General features: G+C 46.1%; 1 protein-coding gene across 3 annotated transcripts in view; it reads left to right on the forward strand.

The window, feature by feature from the left end:
* Window positions 1-16,349, forward strand: part of GRID1 (glutamate ionotropic receptor delta type subunit 1) — a 679,656-nt gene that overhangs the window by 637,259 nt on the left and 26,048 nt on the right. For all 3 annotated transcript variants that reach the window (XM_067025226.1, XM_059053916.2, XM_067025227.1), the window contains exon 14: window positions 13,686-13,852. In XM_067025226.1, coding sequence (XP_066881327.1) covers window positions 13,686-13,852 — 167 coding nt within the window. The remainder of the gene's footprint in view (window positions 1-13,685; window positions 13,853-16,349) is intronic.

Consider the following 16,349-nt stretch of genomic DNA (forward strand, 5'->3'; position numbering starts at 1 on the left):
CTTTACATTGCCAATTATTAGAGAAATGCTAATCAAAACAATAAGATGTCACCTCACAGCTGTCAAAATAGCCATCATCAAAAAGTCTACAAGTGAGAAATATTGAAGAGGATGAAGAGAAAAAGGAACCCTTGAACACTGTTGGTGGGAATGTAAACTGGTGCAGTCACTATGGAAAACAGTATGCATGTTTCTTTAAAACTAAAATTAGCACTACCATATGATCCAGAAATTTCACCCCTGAGTATACACCCAGAAAAAACGAAAACTCTAAGTTGAAGAGATGCATGCACCCCAGTGTTCATAGCAGCAGTATTTACACTAGTCAAGACATGGAATCAACCTGAGTGCCCATCAACAGATGACTGTTTAAGATGATGTGAGATATATATATATATATAGAATGGAATATTACTCAGCTATAAAAAATGAAATATTGCCAATTGTAGCAACATGGAGGGACCTAGAGAATATTACGCTTAGTGAAATAAGTCAGAGAGAGACAAGTACTGTATGATACCACTTATATGTGGTATGTAAGAAACAATACAAATGAATGTATATACAAAACAGAGACAGAGTCACAGACATAAACAAACATATGGTTGCCAAAGGGGAGAGGGAGTCAGGGAGGGACAAATTAAGAGTATGGGATTAACAGATACAAACTACTATACATAAAATACATAAGCAGCAAGGATTTACTGTATAGCACAAGGAATTTTACCCAATATCTTGTAGTAACCTGTAATGGAATATAATCTTGAAAAACTAAACAGAAAACAAAATCACTATGCTGTACACCCGAAACTACCACGATATTGCAAATCAACTCTACCTCAATTTTAAAAACAACAAAAAAACCTATTTGGGTATAAGTAGTTGTTTCCACTGGGATGGGAACCTCTAATAAAGAGTCCCTTTACTCTCCAACATAGAGGTATTAAGATTGGCCTTGAACCCTACATTTAAAAATTTTACCACGTGTGTGTGTAAAACACAAACACACAAACAGGTGGACAAAGGCAGAGAAGCAGAGAGAGAGAGAGAGAGATGAGAGGTGGATTAACTCAAATCAGGAAGAGTTATAAGAACAGTAAGAACTCAAAAAAGCACGCCTCCTAAGGGTCAGATAAAGGAAACAGGAATGGTGAGGAGCCTGGTAAAGAAAATGCTCAGCAGTGAAATTTGGTATTTCTGATATTTTAAGAATCTTCACATTGAAAGGCTTTGAACCTATCAATGCAGCTCGGATCTCAGACCTCCGTTGGTTATGTCGGGAAGTGATGAGTAGGCATCACTACACTTTCTAGTGAGTGTTCAGCATCCCTGGACCATGAGGTGGGCGTCTATCAGGGCCGTGACCCTGCAGGCCCCTCTAGTGGCGCATCTTTCAGATTCTTTGACTTTACAGAGCTGTACATCCTGACAGGTAGAGCTCAGAACTTGTTCTGTGAAGGATGGGAGTCCATCTGGATCAGGACATGACTTCTTTTGTGGCTCCTCAAAGAGTGAAAGGCTATTGTGAGAGCTCTTTCTCTCTCTCTCAAGGCTGATATTTTAGCAAAGGCCATAAAGGAGTCCTTAGCTACAAATGGGATTAGAAAATGAGGCTCTTCAACATAAGCCCCACAGGGATGGTCTCTGAACACATTAAGGGATAGTCTTTAATATGAATCGTGATCACATGCAACTTTACTGCTTCTTTCTCTTTCCTGCATAGTCCAGGTTGCTAGTTTCCAACAACCCTTTATGGCTAAAGAAACACTGAGAGGATCTGGTTGCAGATGGCAAAGCTACACTGGCCTCAGGGTGTAGTTTCATGAGTCTCACTTGAACTTTGTCTCAATGGAGTCAAGTGCTCAGTTAAGGCCACATAGTGTAGTGACTAAAGTGTGGGATTTGAGTTAACAAGAATTGGGTTTGAGAAACAGACTCACAGACTTAGAGAATGAACTTACGGTTACCAGGGAGGGGGGGTAGGGGCAGCGGGGAGGGATAGTTAGGGAGTTTGGGATTGACATGCTATATTTTAAATGGATAACCAAGAAGGACCTACTATATAGCACAGAGAACTCTGCTCAATATTATGTAACAACCTAAATGGGAAAATAATTTGAAAAAAAAACAGATACATGTACATGTATAACTGAATCACTTTGGTGTACACCTGAAACTAACACAACATTGTTAATCAACTCTACTCCAATATAAAATAAAAAGTAAAAAAAAAAAGAATTGGGTTTGATTCTTGTACCCATCTTGTGCCAGAGGTGAGATCTTGGGCAAGGCTGATTCACTTTGTTGTACAACAGAAACTAACACAGCATTGTAAAGCAATTATACTCCAATAAAGATGTATTAAAAAAAAAAAAAACTTTACTCCTAAACAAAGTTATCTCATCTGAAAAATAGGAATAATCATACCGGGTCTTCTCAGATTTACTGTAAAGAGTAGAGGCGATGTGAATGGGTGTGTGCAATGCCTTGTAGAGTGTATTTTAACACAGTACTCCAGGGCTGGTCTCTGGACCAGTAGCATCAGCATCATCCAGGAACATGTTAGAAATGAAACTTGTGGGCCCTACTTTAGACCTAATGAATCAGAAGCTGGAGGAGGCAAGTTGGGGAGAGGTTAATCATCTGTATTTGAACATGCCCTCCAGGGGTTTCTCATTCCCTCTCAAGTTTGAGAACATACGCTTGAATGAATAGTGCTTATTGGTATGATTGTTGTTTTAATAGTACCAGTATTTGATTTATTCCTGAATCTTAGGAAGTGACTCTTAGCCAGAGACCAAAGGTAACCATTGATACTATCCATGAAATCAGACTCTGAAGGAGAGCACAGGATGGAAAAGGGTGGAAGGCAGACTTGGAGGGGCAAACAGGACATAGCCAGCCCAGCGTGCTTTGATTCAAGTCCTCAGGCTTCTCACATTCTAGTATTCAGCCCTTCACTTCTGCATTCATCACTTTATACATATTTATTCAGCACTAACTGTATGCCAGACATCATGCTAGGGCGGTGAAAAGGACACGCATGGCCAAGGGGCTCACATCCTTCCGTGTGGGCGTGTGTGTGTGTGTGTGTGTGTGTGTGCGCGCACGCATGTGCACGTGTGCTGGGAGTATCTGCTAAGCCCTATCCCTGTGCTTCTTCATGGAATGTTTGACCACATGGATGCCTGTCCTCTGTGATTCCTGGGTTCATGTATTCTTAGGTTGCTTCCCTTTCCTACATGGGTATTTCTCATTCTGTATTCTTGTCTCTTCCTAATCTACCTTGTATATAAGCAAACCAAATTACCCTTTTTTTAGATCATTCTTAATCTTTCCCATGGAATAACTCAGATTAGATTGTTGTTTATCATGGTCTTTGGACAATTTAAAGTTTTGACAAATCATTGGAAATCAATGTGTCCCTTTGCCCTGCTGAGAAAGTTGTTTGTGGCCCCTAGCTTTGCTGACGGTATACAGTTTCAGACTTTGGAGGAAGGAGCCATTGATTCTTTCAAATTAGGGCTTTTCTTTTTTCCATTGTACCAAACCAGCTTCTTCTCCCTTGGAGATGTGAGAAAGCTTCTCCCACTGAGACAATACTTGGTTCACTAAATAAGATTCTTTCTCCCCAGAGTGCCAGAGGTTCTAAAAGGGAAAGCAGCTCTGAAGCCTCCATAAGGTCAGGTGCTGGAGGCAGACATCATTAGCAAAGCTTGTCCAGAATCTGGCAGTGTGATAGCAGCCAGCTGCTCAGGGAGCTCTGTGTGGCTCTTCGGGGCTACTGATGTTGAACTTTTGATGTGGGAGAAGGAAAGGCCATTCGCAGTCAAGGAGACCTGGGGAGACATTCAAGCTCTGCTGGAATAGCTGCTTCTGGGGTCTTGGGCAAAGTCCTTTTTGAGTCTCCATTTCCTTGGAAAATGGACACAGTTTGTACTGTGGAAGTTCAGCCTGAACTTTCTAATAGGAGAATGGATGGGAAAGCACCAAGTAGAGTGACATTCAGGAAGAAGATGTAAAGTGTGACTTTCCTTTAATGTTTGTTTTCAATAGCCCTGGTCTCAACCCTATGCTATTCCCTCCTCCATCTGCTGCCCCAACTCAAGATCCTAGAGCCGTAATACTCTTTTCCTTCCTAAACCTACTCTGAAGAGAAGATCAGAAATTCATTGACAGAGAGGTCTCTATCATTGAATCCCAACTTTAGCACACATCAGGGGCACCTGGAGAGATTATTAAGACAGATTGTTGGGCTCCACTCCCTGGGTCTTCTTTTCACTGGGTCTGGAATAGAGCCTGAGAATTTCTATTTCTCCAGTGATGCTGAGACTGCTGGTCTAGGGAACATTCTTTGAGAACAACTGGTCTATATTATAGACTTGGAGGATGTTAAAGCTGGAGAAGATCTTAAGAACTGTCTGGGCTCATCTTCCATTTTTACTAATCAGTAGTGAGTCAGTAACTGGGCCAAGACTGTGACCCCGTCTAATAGACTTTCTACATTACCAGGCCAGATGACTGAGGACAATTTCAAGTGTTATTTTCCCCAAGGCAACTGCATCTCAATTAGGATCTGAACTTAAAGCTATAAGGATGATGCCGGTGATGATTATCAAGATCATAAGGATAGTGTCTTATTGTTTGAGTTCCTTCAATGCATCAGACACTTTCTGTGTTGTCTCTTCCTGTGATAAGCCTAAGCGGTGGGCGGGGCTCACTACTCCTGTCTTCTAGAAGAGGTTACTCAGGCTCAGAGGGTTCAGGTGGCTGGCCAAGGACACTAGGGGAAGACCTGGTCTCCCCGTCTCCAGACCCTTGCTCTCAACCCACATAACTTGCCATACTTTCTGTGAAATGAAGTTGAAGATTCTGTAAAGGAAATTAATCAAAGAGAAGGTAATGGCATTGGTGGCCTGGAAAATGACTTGCCGCTCTATACCACTTGCTGTGCTTCTCACTGTTGACTCTGTTCCTCTAGGACACAGGAGTACCAGGATAGGGCAGGTAATCATTTGCAGAAATAGTTTTGCAGACCTACTGCCTGGCCGTCAGGAACTGTTCTCTGCTGCTGTAGCCTTGGGGTGTCTCTGTCATCTCTGTCCTCTTGCCCAGGTAATGGGCGGCCTCCCTGGGACCAACCACCATGACAAAACTTCAGGACTCAGGCCTGTGCTCGTGGCCATACACACACACACACACACACACACACACACACACACACACACACACACACACACACACACACACACGACATCCCCCTACCAGATGTCCTTGCCACCCCTTTAGTTGGTTTATCTCATTGTCAGCTCCATCTTGTTCACTCTATTCTGAAGCCAGGAGCCAAAGTGATTTTGTACGCTGTGGACGCTTCAGGAAAGCAGCTGTTGCACTAACCGTGGGAGAGCCCAGCCGCCGCCGCCCGCACTGAGCCCACCTGGCTTTGCGTGCTTGTGCTGGTCCAGGGGCTGATCAAGGTGAAGGGTCATTCTCTTTCGCTCCTCGCTTGGCAGGTTTCCTTACAGCCTGCTGAGGAGGGCATGTGAACACTTCCGAGGGTCCTGTTGATTGTCTGCCTTACATTTTCACATCATTTTGGAAGCCTCTTTCTACTGTTCTGAGTGACCGAAGAGATGTAGGCTCCTTCTTTCCAGCTGAAGGTCTCCTTTTCCTGAACCTCGTGTGGTCTCCAGGTGCTTCGTACCTGAGTTCACCTCTCTTCTGCTTCTCTGGGGGCTGTGGTGCTCACACACGCACACTTCCACACATGCATGCATTCATGCACACACATCCTCATGGGCACACGCGTACACACACTCACACACACACACACACCCCACGCACAGCATGTTGCTGACTTGGTCAAGGTGGAGGAATGGTTGGCAGGAGGGGGTGGGTGGGAGGAAAGATGTTTCAATGACAGCTGAGGTATTGATCTTCTGAATCGAGCTGGGGAATGCCAGACAGAGAAGAAGGAACTTGTGTTGGGTCCTCACTGTGTGCCAGGCACAGTGCATCGTGTCCTGTAATTTCATCCTCAAGCCCCAAGTCTATATAGGTTCATTTCAAGCCCCAAGTCTATAGGTTCACCAGAGAGCTGGAATGTGGCAGCGTGTCTGTCTTAATTCAGAATCCTCTTTTCACTACACTGTGGTCTGTGAAGGAGGCTGAATCACTAAAACTTCCCTCTTGGGCAGCTGCAGTCACAGAAGAAATGCTTGCTGAGTTGCAGAAAACATCGGGGCCCAGGAGACTGAAAGAAACCAGCAGGAGTCACCCATGATGGCATCACCCAAAGATAGTATTTGGTACTTGGTTTTGACTCTTCATAGAGTTCTTGCATAATAATTTTTAAAAGATATTGCAATGTAAATGCTCTCTTGTAACAGGTTCTTTTTCACTAAACAATATAATACTGGTTATCATTTATTTAGTGCTCACCACATGCCAGGCAAAACCCTAAGCATGTTACATTTACTGAGGGGTTTAATTGTCATCAGAACTCTCTGAAGTATGGACCATTTTACATCCAGGGGAACTGAGGTTCAGAGATGTTAAGCATCTTGTCGGCACTCACACAGCCAGCAAGCAGTGGATTTGGGATTCGTATCTATACGGTTGGAGTCCAGAAACCAGGTTGGCTCTTCTTCATCATGGACAGTTATTTCCCTTAGCAGGGAATGCTCTTTTAAAACACCATAGTAGCGGTAACATAATATTCCATCATCTAATACATCATTTACCTAGCTGATTCTCAATTGTCGAGCATTTAGATGGTTTCCTGTTCTTGCTAGTTTAAACAATATTGCCCTGAGAATCTTTGTACAAACATCTTCTCTGAAAGGGGATAATTCCTTAGAATGATTTCCTAACGGTTGAATTGCTACATATGCACATTTTAAAAGCATTTGATTCTCCCCACCGAGCTGCCATTCCAGAAATATCATGCCGGCACACACTCCTACCAGCAGACTGTAGAACTGTCCTTTTCTCCGTAGATAGTCTGGGTCTTAACTGTTGCATCTTTTGATTTGGCGTAGTGCATAATAATGTATCACTGTAGCCAGGATTCAGGATACCTGTGGTGATGTGTGGCCATTTTGTGAACATGAGCGTAGGAGCTAAGATTTGGGATGCTGACCTCTGCTTTGCTGGGGTGAAAGGTGGATGCAAGGAGAGAGGATGAGCGTGTCACTTGGATGGTTAATGCCCATGAGGCTGCATCAGGTTTCCAAGGTGTCCCTGATACCCTAACATCCCCATCCACAGACAGCGCAGGCCCCTGTGTCCTCCCTCTCCCCTCATTTCAGCTGTTCCACGAACCACCTCTGTAAAGCTGGAGGAGGACAGTCACTGGAGCCAAAGAAACCTGTGCTCTCCCCTCTGCCATGCTTGGACTCATGAAGAGAGGGCTGGGGAAACTGCTATGGTGCCCTTACCCTCTGAGCACTTCCCGGGGGAATGCTGTTGGTGATAGAACCCATGGGAATATGGCAATGACTGTCTTTCTCCAGATTGACCTGGCTCCACTACTCACCATCTCGATTTCTTTGGGACAAGTTACTTTATTTTTCTGAGTCTCAGTTTCTTCATCTGTAAAATGGGATGAATGTTCAGCCCCTCAGAATTATACCATGGATAGAAAAGGAATCATGTATCTGACAACCCAGCATCCAGCAGGTATGTCACACCTACCCTGTACCTGGCAATGCCAACACCTGATTTCCTTTAGCACTTCTTTTCTGATAGTATTTGTGTTTGATGTTTGTAGTACCTGCATTCTTGTTTGGGGGGATAGTGTGGTTGCTTGTCCCTTTCCAAAAGCAGTTAGGATGGAGTAGAAGAGCATGATGAAGTCCTTGCCTCCAAGGCTGTTGTCTTGGAAAGTTTGTGCTCCAAGTGAGTTCTGGGAAGGGCCATATCAGTGGTGCAATGAAGGGCAATGCAATCTCATTTTATTACCAGTGTGGAGCAACGGCGATGAGCCATCCAATATCCCAGCTGACTTGTGACTCTGTTTATGGTGCCCAGCCTTCCTCTAGCAAAGTAGGCTGATCGTGTTCCCCCAAACGTTAGGGAGGATGCTCTAAGCGCTGGGGTCAGACAGCCCCGTGGTCTCAATCCCTTTCCATTTGTAGCAGTGCACCAGCATGTGGGTGGACTTGGGAGGAAGTGGGCTTCAGGAATGGGCTTGGATTCTGTTTGCTAAGATGTTTCCTGGGAGACAAACTAGGAGTGGTCTGTCTACTTGCTGCTCTCCTGGCATCCTGAGATGCCAACTGGACATTTCCTTTGACATTTTATGTGATGTCAAAGCTGTTCTTTCCTCCTTTCCCCAAAGTCCTCACATCTCTTCTTTTATGTGTGAACCAAATGCCTTTTCCTTTCTTTTCTTTTCTTTTTTTTTTTTTAAGGAAAAGGAGAGGGTGAAATGAAGCCACATGTTTAGATGCAGGCCAGGGATGTAAGGGAGACTTTCCCAGGTGTTTGAGTAGTGTCAGGGAGCCAGTGCCCTGGGAAACCGGAGAGCTCTGACAGACCTTTGTGCTCTGTTGATGGGCAAAAGCGCCTTTAGGAGCCAAGAGCACACGAGGCAATGGAGATTGAATCTGGTACAGAGATCGGATCTGGTACCTATGTAGTGTGTGATAGCATAGACTGTGTAACAAGATTAAAGAAAATATTTTAATCAACTTATCCTAAGAATCATCACTAATCCCACTCCATTATGTAATATTCCTGTTCATCTTTTGGCGTATTACATTTCACATGTATACAGAACAGTAATAATAGTGTATCCATCCCATTGTTTTCTACTAATTTACATATATAATATGTATATATTTCTATGTGTATATACATATATATAATATGTATATATACATTTCTATGTTTCTGCATAGTCTTTATAATTACTATCAGTTGCATAAAACCATATTGTATTAGTGAACCATAATTTATTAAATTATTTTCCTAAATTAAATATTTAAACTGTCCCATGCTTACTTTATAGTCAACATTAGATTTAAAATGCCTGTCATGTCATTAAGATACACAGATACGTTTGGTTTACTATTTTTTTTTTTTTTTTTTTTTTTTTTTTGTGGTACGCAGGCCTCTCACTGTTGTGGCCTCTCCCGTTGCAGAGCACAGGCTCCGGACGCGCAGGCTCAGCGGCCATGGCTCACGGGTCCAGCCGCTCCGCAGCATATGGGATCTTCCCGGACCGGGGCACGAACCCGCGTCCCCTGCATCGGCAGGTGGATTCTCAACCACTGCGCCACCAGGGAAGCCCTGGTTTACTTTTTAGGTTAAATTCTTAATTTGCTAGGGCAAAGGATATGAGCAGTTTTAGATGTTCATGTTATGGATGCTGCATTACTTTCCGAAGCATTGTGTCATTCTGTGATGCCTATGGCCACGAAGGATCACACCCACTTTGTCACAACCTCACTAACATTGGATATGATCAATTAAAAACAAACTGTGGAAGTGGGAAATTATATCCCTAGGCTATGTTAACTGTCAAACCTCCACTGTCTTAGATGAGCTAAAAATGCCTTCATAGCTCCTGGAAGTGTCTTGGGCTGGAGTCCCAGGACCCCAGAGCCAGCTCTGAAGGGCTCTCTGGGTCACTGTGTCCACCTTCTGCATAGAGCCTTCTGCACAGAGCCAAAGGCTTGGGGAAGGCTTGGCTGAGTCTACCAGCCTTGTCTCCAGCCTAACTTTCCAACAGCTGCATTCCAAGGCATTGATGCATAGTAAGTCAATGATTAGAAGTTAGGAATACATTTAATATTATAAATGGGCCAGCCAGATCAAGGTAATTTAACTCATTAAAGAGGTGAAATCCAGTAGTTGTTCTTGTTTTGTTTTAATGCAGAACACAAATCTATGGTACCACTTTCATCTTTTAGACTTTATGAAATAAATGTCAATAATCTATTTGTAAACAGTTCACTGCCTATTGCTCCTGATCTCACATAACATCCTCCTTAACTCCCCTCAGCCCCCTGGGAAGTAGGGAAAGGACAGGACTGGGAGACATAAGAAAGGATGAGTTGGTATGAACCGTGGCAAAATAGCCACTCTAGAGCTCTGTTGTGCCATTTAGCCAAAGCATTCCCAGTTCCCTGCAGGAAGGTGTCTGGTTCACCCTTCTTTCTCTGTGAGGAGCAGCCAATGGCACACAGTTGAGAAGAGGCTAGATTCCTGCCAATAGTCTGTCTTCCCAAGAGACTGGAAAAAAATCCTCAGCAAAAAGACGTAGTTAATATAAATAGGAAATGACAGATGTCCCAAAGTGTGCGAGATCTCTGGCATAGAGTTGAGGGGGCAGAGGGTAGAGGGAGAGGTGTAGAAATGCCTTCTCAATGGAAGTAGAGACGAGGCAAGAGGCTGAGCTACAGAGGAAGGAGCTGGACCAAGAACAAAATGGGAGAGATGCTCAGACTCAAGAAAGGCAGAGGATGAGCCTATGACAGGAGGGGAGAGGAAGAGAGGAAATTCTTGGATCTCTTGGAGGCAGATTTTTGATGTATCTGGCATCCCCCACATATGGAGAAGCCAGAACTTTTGGATAAGCAGCACAGAATAAGAAGGTGGACACATAATTATTAGGGGCTGCATGGAAAATTGGTTCTGATCCTATAAGGAAGAGTTGGGCTTCCCTGGTGGCACAGTGGTTGAGAGTCCGCCTGCCGATGCAGGGGACATGGGTTCGTACCCCGGTCTGGGAAGATCCCACATGCCGTGGAGCAGCTAGGCCCGTGAGCCATGGCTGCTGAGCCTGTGCGCCCGGAGCCTGTGCTCCGCAACGGGAAAGGCCACAGCAGTGAGAGAGGCCCGCGTACCACAAAAAAAAAAAAAAAAAAAAAAAAAGAAAGTGGACATATAATTATTAGGGGCTGCATGGAAAATTGGTTCTGATCCTATAAAGAAGATTTATAACTGTGGGGAGGTTATGGGGCATTCATTCTGCCTGGAGCAAGAAGACGGTCTATATAGAGGGGGTATAGCCATGGTGGATGGCATGTTTGGGCTTCTGATACTGGCATCTGAAGTGTTCCTGAGAGTATGGTCCTACCTAAGAAGCTTTCTGTCTCATACAGGGGCTGCGACATACCAGGAAGATTGGGGAGACATCTGTAAGGTCCAGGAAGTTGTGCTGGAAACTGATGAATTTGGGAAGCCCAGGGAAGGTTTTGGTGGTGCATTTTACTCAGCATGAGGCTAAGAGAAGAGGACCCAGGAAGCCGTGGGATGCTGAGGAAGTGAGGAAGGGATTTGGGGGATGGGGAGTATTTTATAAGGCTAGAGCTCCATTGCAATTGCAGTTTCTGAGTTAGCCCCCATGTAAGAGGTGGCATATCAGCCAGCCTCTCCAGGTCTTCCCTGTTCTGGCATCGTCAGGTAGATTAGGGAGCAGCTGTATGCTTCTTGAAGCAGACATAAGAAGTATGGTAGTAAATGTAGTCCCTGTTTACAAATAGGGAGATTGAGTGCCTGGGGTCATTCAGCAACTCAAGAAGGAGAACTTCTATTTTCTCCTCTTTTCCTGACTGCCTTCCTGGTTAGCAGGGATTTGCAGCTGAGACATTGCCAGCATGCCTTCCATATGTTTTCTGCCTTCTCAGCTTAGGCAGCGGGACTATAAATGCAGCTTCCTTCATGGATCTGTGCTCACCTGTCACTTAACCCAAACTGGAGCCACAGATGCCTGTGGCTTGATGGATCCAAGTGCCGCATTAAAATGGCCATGCCAGGCTTTTGTCAGAGCCAGTTTCCACTCGAGGTGGGCCAGCTTATTTCTTTCTCCTTCTTGGAACATCACTTGAAACGTAGGAATGAACTTGGTCTTAATTCTTTCTTCAACATGACATGCCCTTTTGAAATTGTGCAAATAACAATGTCTGATTGTCATGTTGAATTGCAAGCACGGGTATGAAATGCTCCAGAGTCGGACAGAAGCCAGATATTAGGTCATAAGTCAACATTTTGCTTAGAAACTTGGTTACTAAGAGGTGGAAAATTTATATCTTTTCATGAGAAAACGTGTTTGCCAGCAGGAAAAAATTTCAGAGACTGTTATCTTACCATGTGGAGGGAGAGAGATGAGTGTAATTTTGCAACCTGGGTCAACGCCCTTTCGGGACTCCTGAAATTGACTTGGCCAAGGAAAGAGGCTCTGAGGTAATATTTGGATTGTTCCCCGAGGTGAATGTCAATGGGTGGTATGGTCTATGTCATTTCTTACAAGGTCGTCGGGTAAAATTGTGTGAATGGCTAGGAGCAGTCTATTCCGGGCAGGGGGAGGCTGTGCTCTACCCACAAATCCTTCGGATGGAAAACTCCTGATGAGAAAATAAACCAGCTTGGCCCATGGGCACCTAGGGTCCCAAAAGAAGAAATATTGTGATGAGCTTCATCTAAGCAGCTATGGTATTCTCCGGAGATTCTCAGTGGACACAAAGACAACTGAATAAAGGCAGGAAAAGGGAATAACATCCCTGCTGACAGTGCCACAAAGCTTGTAGCTTGCCAGCTTGGCTTCTTGTTACCTGTGATGTTTCAGCCCTGCCACTGCCCCAGACTGGGGTCCTCCAGCATCTAGTGTGAGCTGTGGTAGGAGAGAATAAAGCATGAGGTGTCTGTATGTTCACTAGAGAATTAAAACCAGGCTCTTGGCTGCATTAAGAACATCATGCTGTATTTTAAGCTGGCCGAGTGACAATGTCTAGTTTGCATCTTCTTCCAAAAATCAAAACAGCTCACATTACTTCTGAGTGCCTAAACTCCAGGCCAAGTCAGGATTATGGCTCAAGATAGAACTGAATGTCTGCTATGGATGGGTGTGATGGAGTGGGACTTCAGCTGTGGCCACAGGCAAATTCTGATGGAATAATTTGCCACCATTGCATGGATATAGAAACACTGACAACAGAAACCTCCTCCATGTAGATGCATGTGCGTGTGTTTGTGCACACGTATGCATATATATGTGTGTGAATATAAATATGTGTATGCGTAGGTATGTGCATGTGAGTTTGTGTGTGCACGCTCTTGTGTGGGCAGTGAAAGGGAAGTGGCAGAATCCTAGCTTGGCACCATAACAATTAGGACCCTATCCTTTATGGCTTCTTCCCCAGGCATAGCAAGTTCATGACTTAGATATTTAGTCGCAGCTGCTCAGGGGCACTGATCCCAGGGCCGTCTCCCATGTTCGCCTGAAGCAGGGCTCAGTCAAGTTCTAAGTAGAAATATTAAATGGATACTATTATGCATCCCCCTAAATCTCCGGTCAGAACATCTCAATTCCCTGGGGTCAGACTTTCTGCACTCTCCAAGGTGAGCTCACTACTCTGAGAAACAGGCCCATGCCACTGTGCCCAGGAAGCTAGCTCAGAGGCCACGTATAGCTTATCTTGCCCACCTCTCTGTGAGATGCACAGCACTGGGGCCTCCTAGATGCATCATGACATCCTTCTATGTCTAACCACAGTGAGCAGCATTTACCAGGGGTGGAATCCGCAGACCAGAAAATAAGAGAGTTTGCTGTGCCGGCTCGTTGGGCAGGAGGGCCATTTAGAAGGGTCCCTCAAATCCCACCACCGAGAGGCCTCACTGCTCGAAAATAATACGGGAGGCCGGGTCTGCCTGACTTCATGGTGATTTTGGTGTTTCAGGCAAAGAAGGGGAACTACGCCTTTCTGTGGGATGTGGCCGTGGTGGAGTACGCAGCCCTGACAGATGACGACTGCTCCGTGACTGTCACCGGCAACAGCGTTAGCAGCAAGGGCTATGGGATCGCCCTGCAGCACGGCAGCCCCTACAGGGACCTCTTCTCTCAGAGGTAGGCTCGGTCACTGAGAACACGCTGGCAGCCCCCGTGCTCCAGTTGGGGTGTAATCAGCCTTCAGGAGGTGAGAGCCAACACAAACTTGTTTATTCATCATGTTTTCCTCAGTGCCGACTATGTACCAGTACATGCTGCTCTCCACCCCTGTCCCCAACTAGTCCCGTGCCAGGTCCTGGGATAAAAAAGAGGAAGTATGTGTAACCTTCCCATGAAGCTGCATAGTCTCAGTGGGAGCTGTGGTGTGAGTAGGCGACGTCAGCACAGGGCAGTCAGTGAGACAGAGAGGATACTCTGGGGGTGGAGGAGGACAAAGAAGGGCATCTGACCAGACCCAGAAGACCAGGGAGGACTTCCCAGAGGAGGTGACACCTGAGGCCTGAAGGTAGAGTAGGAGTTAGCCAGACGGGCCTAGTAATTTAAAATTAAATGAAAGATTAACTGGATCTGGCAAAGGCCCAATAATAACTTCTTAAGATAAGTGCAGGGTGGGAAGAGTCAGTGTGGAGACATGAAAAACTGGGGCCGGAGAAGCAGGTTGACTCCACATTCACCTGCACAGGGGCTGAGGGAGCAGATGCTACCCACTGGGGCAGGACAGGGACCTGGCCCTCACTGCCCACCTCCTCCCCATCCTTTCCAGATCAGCTCCTGGTAATTAATGCTAGCGACGGGGCATGTTGGGGGAGAGTCGGGGGAAACACTGTGTAGACAGGAGTGTTCTGGCCTAAGCAAAGACACGTGGACCCTGTCCACCAGAAATGAATATGTGTGTCTAGTTTGCACTGGCCTCTTTAGCTTCCCAGGTGATTTTCTGGTGCACGTCCATCCTTTGAACTTGATCTTCTCTGGACTCCTGGGCATGATTGCGTTTCCAAATGCTCAGTGTGGACACCCGGTCGGCCCCCTTGAGGAAGATAGTCCCTCATCGACCCACTCCCATTTCTTGCTTCCCCACAGGAACTTACCTTAGTCCTTGCCCAGGATACCTGGCCTCACAGAGAGGATGGAGGTGAACAGCGTGGGTGAGCTCAATAGCCTTTTCCCAGCAGCCAGCCTGCTAAACAGGGGCTCTTGTCGCAAGGATGTCTAAGCCCACCACTCGCCCATGTCTGTGGGGTGACATCCTGGTGGGTGAAGGAGCAGGACTAGAGCTCTGCCTTGGTCCACCAGAATCCAGACTGTGGCAGAGCGTCCAGGTGAAAAGGCCGGCATGCGCTGAGGCTTAGGGCCAGCACCCTGTTACCTGATGAACACGTGCTTTCCAGCCCTGGGGAGCATCCACCTGGAGGGGTGAGAATTGTTAAAGATCGTTCGTTTCCCAACCTGAAGCCCAGAGGGGGTAATGTGTGCTGAGGGCAGCTCAGCCAGCTACTGGCAGAGTCGGGAGGAGAAGGCAGGCCCCCTGAGCCCCAGTGCTGTGCCCATGTTGCTAGCGGGTCTCTGAGCCCTACCACCTCCCTCCTCCCAGATGTTGATGGGGCCCTTCTGATCACGAGCACCTGAGCCTAAACCCATCAGGGAGAGGCCTAGGAGGAGGGCCTGCAACCCATTCATTCAGTGGCTTGTTTGCAAAACTGGGAAAAGGGGTAGAACTAATTAAATTCAATGAGGCTTTGGGGTTTTCTGTAGAATTTAATCAAGTATACATTCCATGCCTCCCTTTGCTCCCTGGAGCAGGGAGGGATGACACAAGAGAAGGAGGAGTAGTGATTTATCGATTGCTTGGATTAAAGGCGTGAAGAAGGGATGGCTTCTCTCCAGGGTATATAAGACAGTGGTGTTCTTGAGGTTTATCCTACTTGGTTTTCTGAGACAGGATGCTCAGGGCATTCCCCGGGCCATCAACCTGTGAGCACCTCTCTCACAGGTTGGTAACAGATGCTAAGGGAGCTTATGGGACCAACGCAGCAGCATCGGCACCACCGAGACAGCTAATGTGCCCCAACACAGTGCTCACAGAAGCACAGGGTCCCCAGTGTGGAAAGCTTAGGGTCCCCGTGCACTCAAACTGCTCAGAGATCCCCTGAAAGTCTGCTGAAGTGAACACTGACACACTGGAGAGAGGAGAGAGCCTGGTTCTTGGTTGGATCTTTGAACGAACATGAATGAAAGTGGCTAGTCCAGTTTCCTGTGTTATTCTGGCAGGAAGTGATTAATTACCCTTTGCTTCCATCAGAAGGCCACATGCTCTATGACTGTAAGTAAATGTCCCCAGTAGGCTGTGCTGGCCTCCTGAAGTATTGTCATTGGTGTCTGTGTTTTAGCTTTTCCTGGGCTGGAAGCGTCCCCACCTCCCCTGCCTGGACACATGGGTACCTACTTGGGGGGAACACTCAAGGCTTCAGGTTTCTGACTTTCTGCCGCCAACGGTTCTTTAAGAGGCTCCATTATATGATGCATGCAGAACTGTGGGCTGCCCCTAACTGGGTCATGCCTGAGAGGAAGAAGGGGGCAGGTCCAGGAAGCAATGCCCCATGCCATTGACAGAAAA

The sequence above is a fragment of the Kogia breviceps genome, chromosome 2, assembly GCF_026419965.1.
Source record: "Kogia breviceps isolate mKogBre1 chromosome 2, mKogBre1 haplotype 1, whole genome shotgun sequence".
Classification (NCBI taxonomy): Eukaryota; Metazoa; Chordata; class Mammalia; order Artiodactyla; family Physeteridae; genus Kogia; species Kogia breviceps.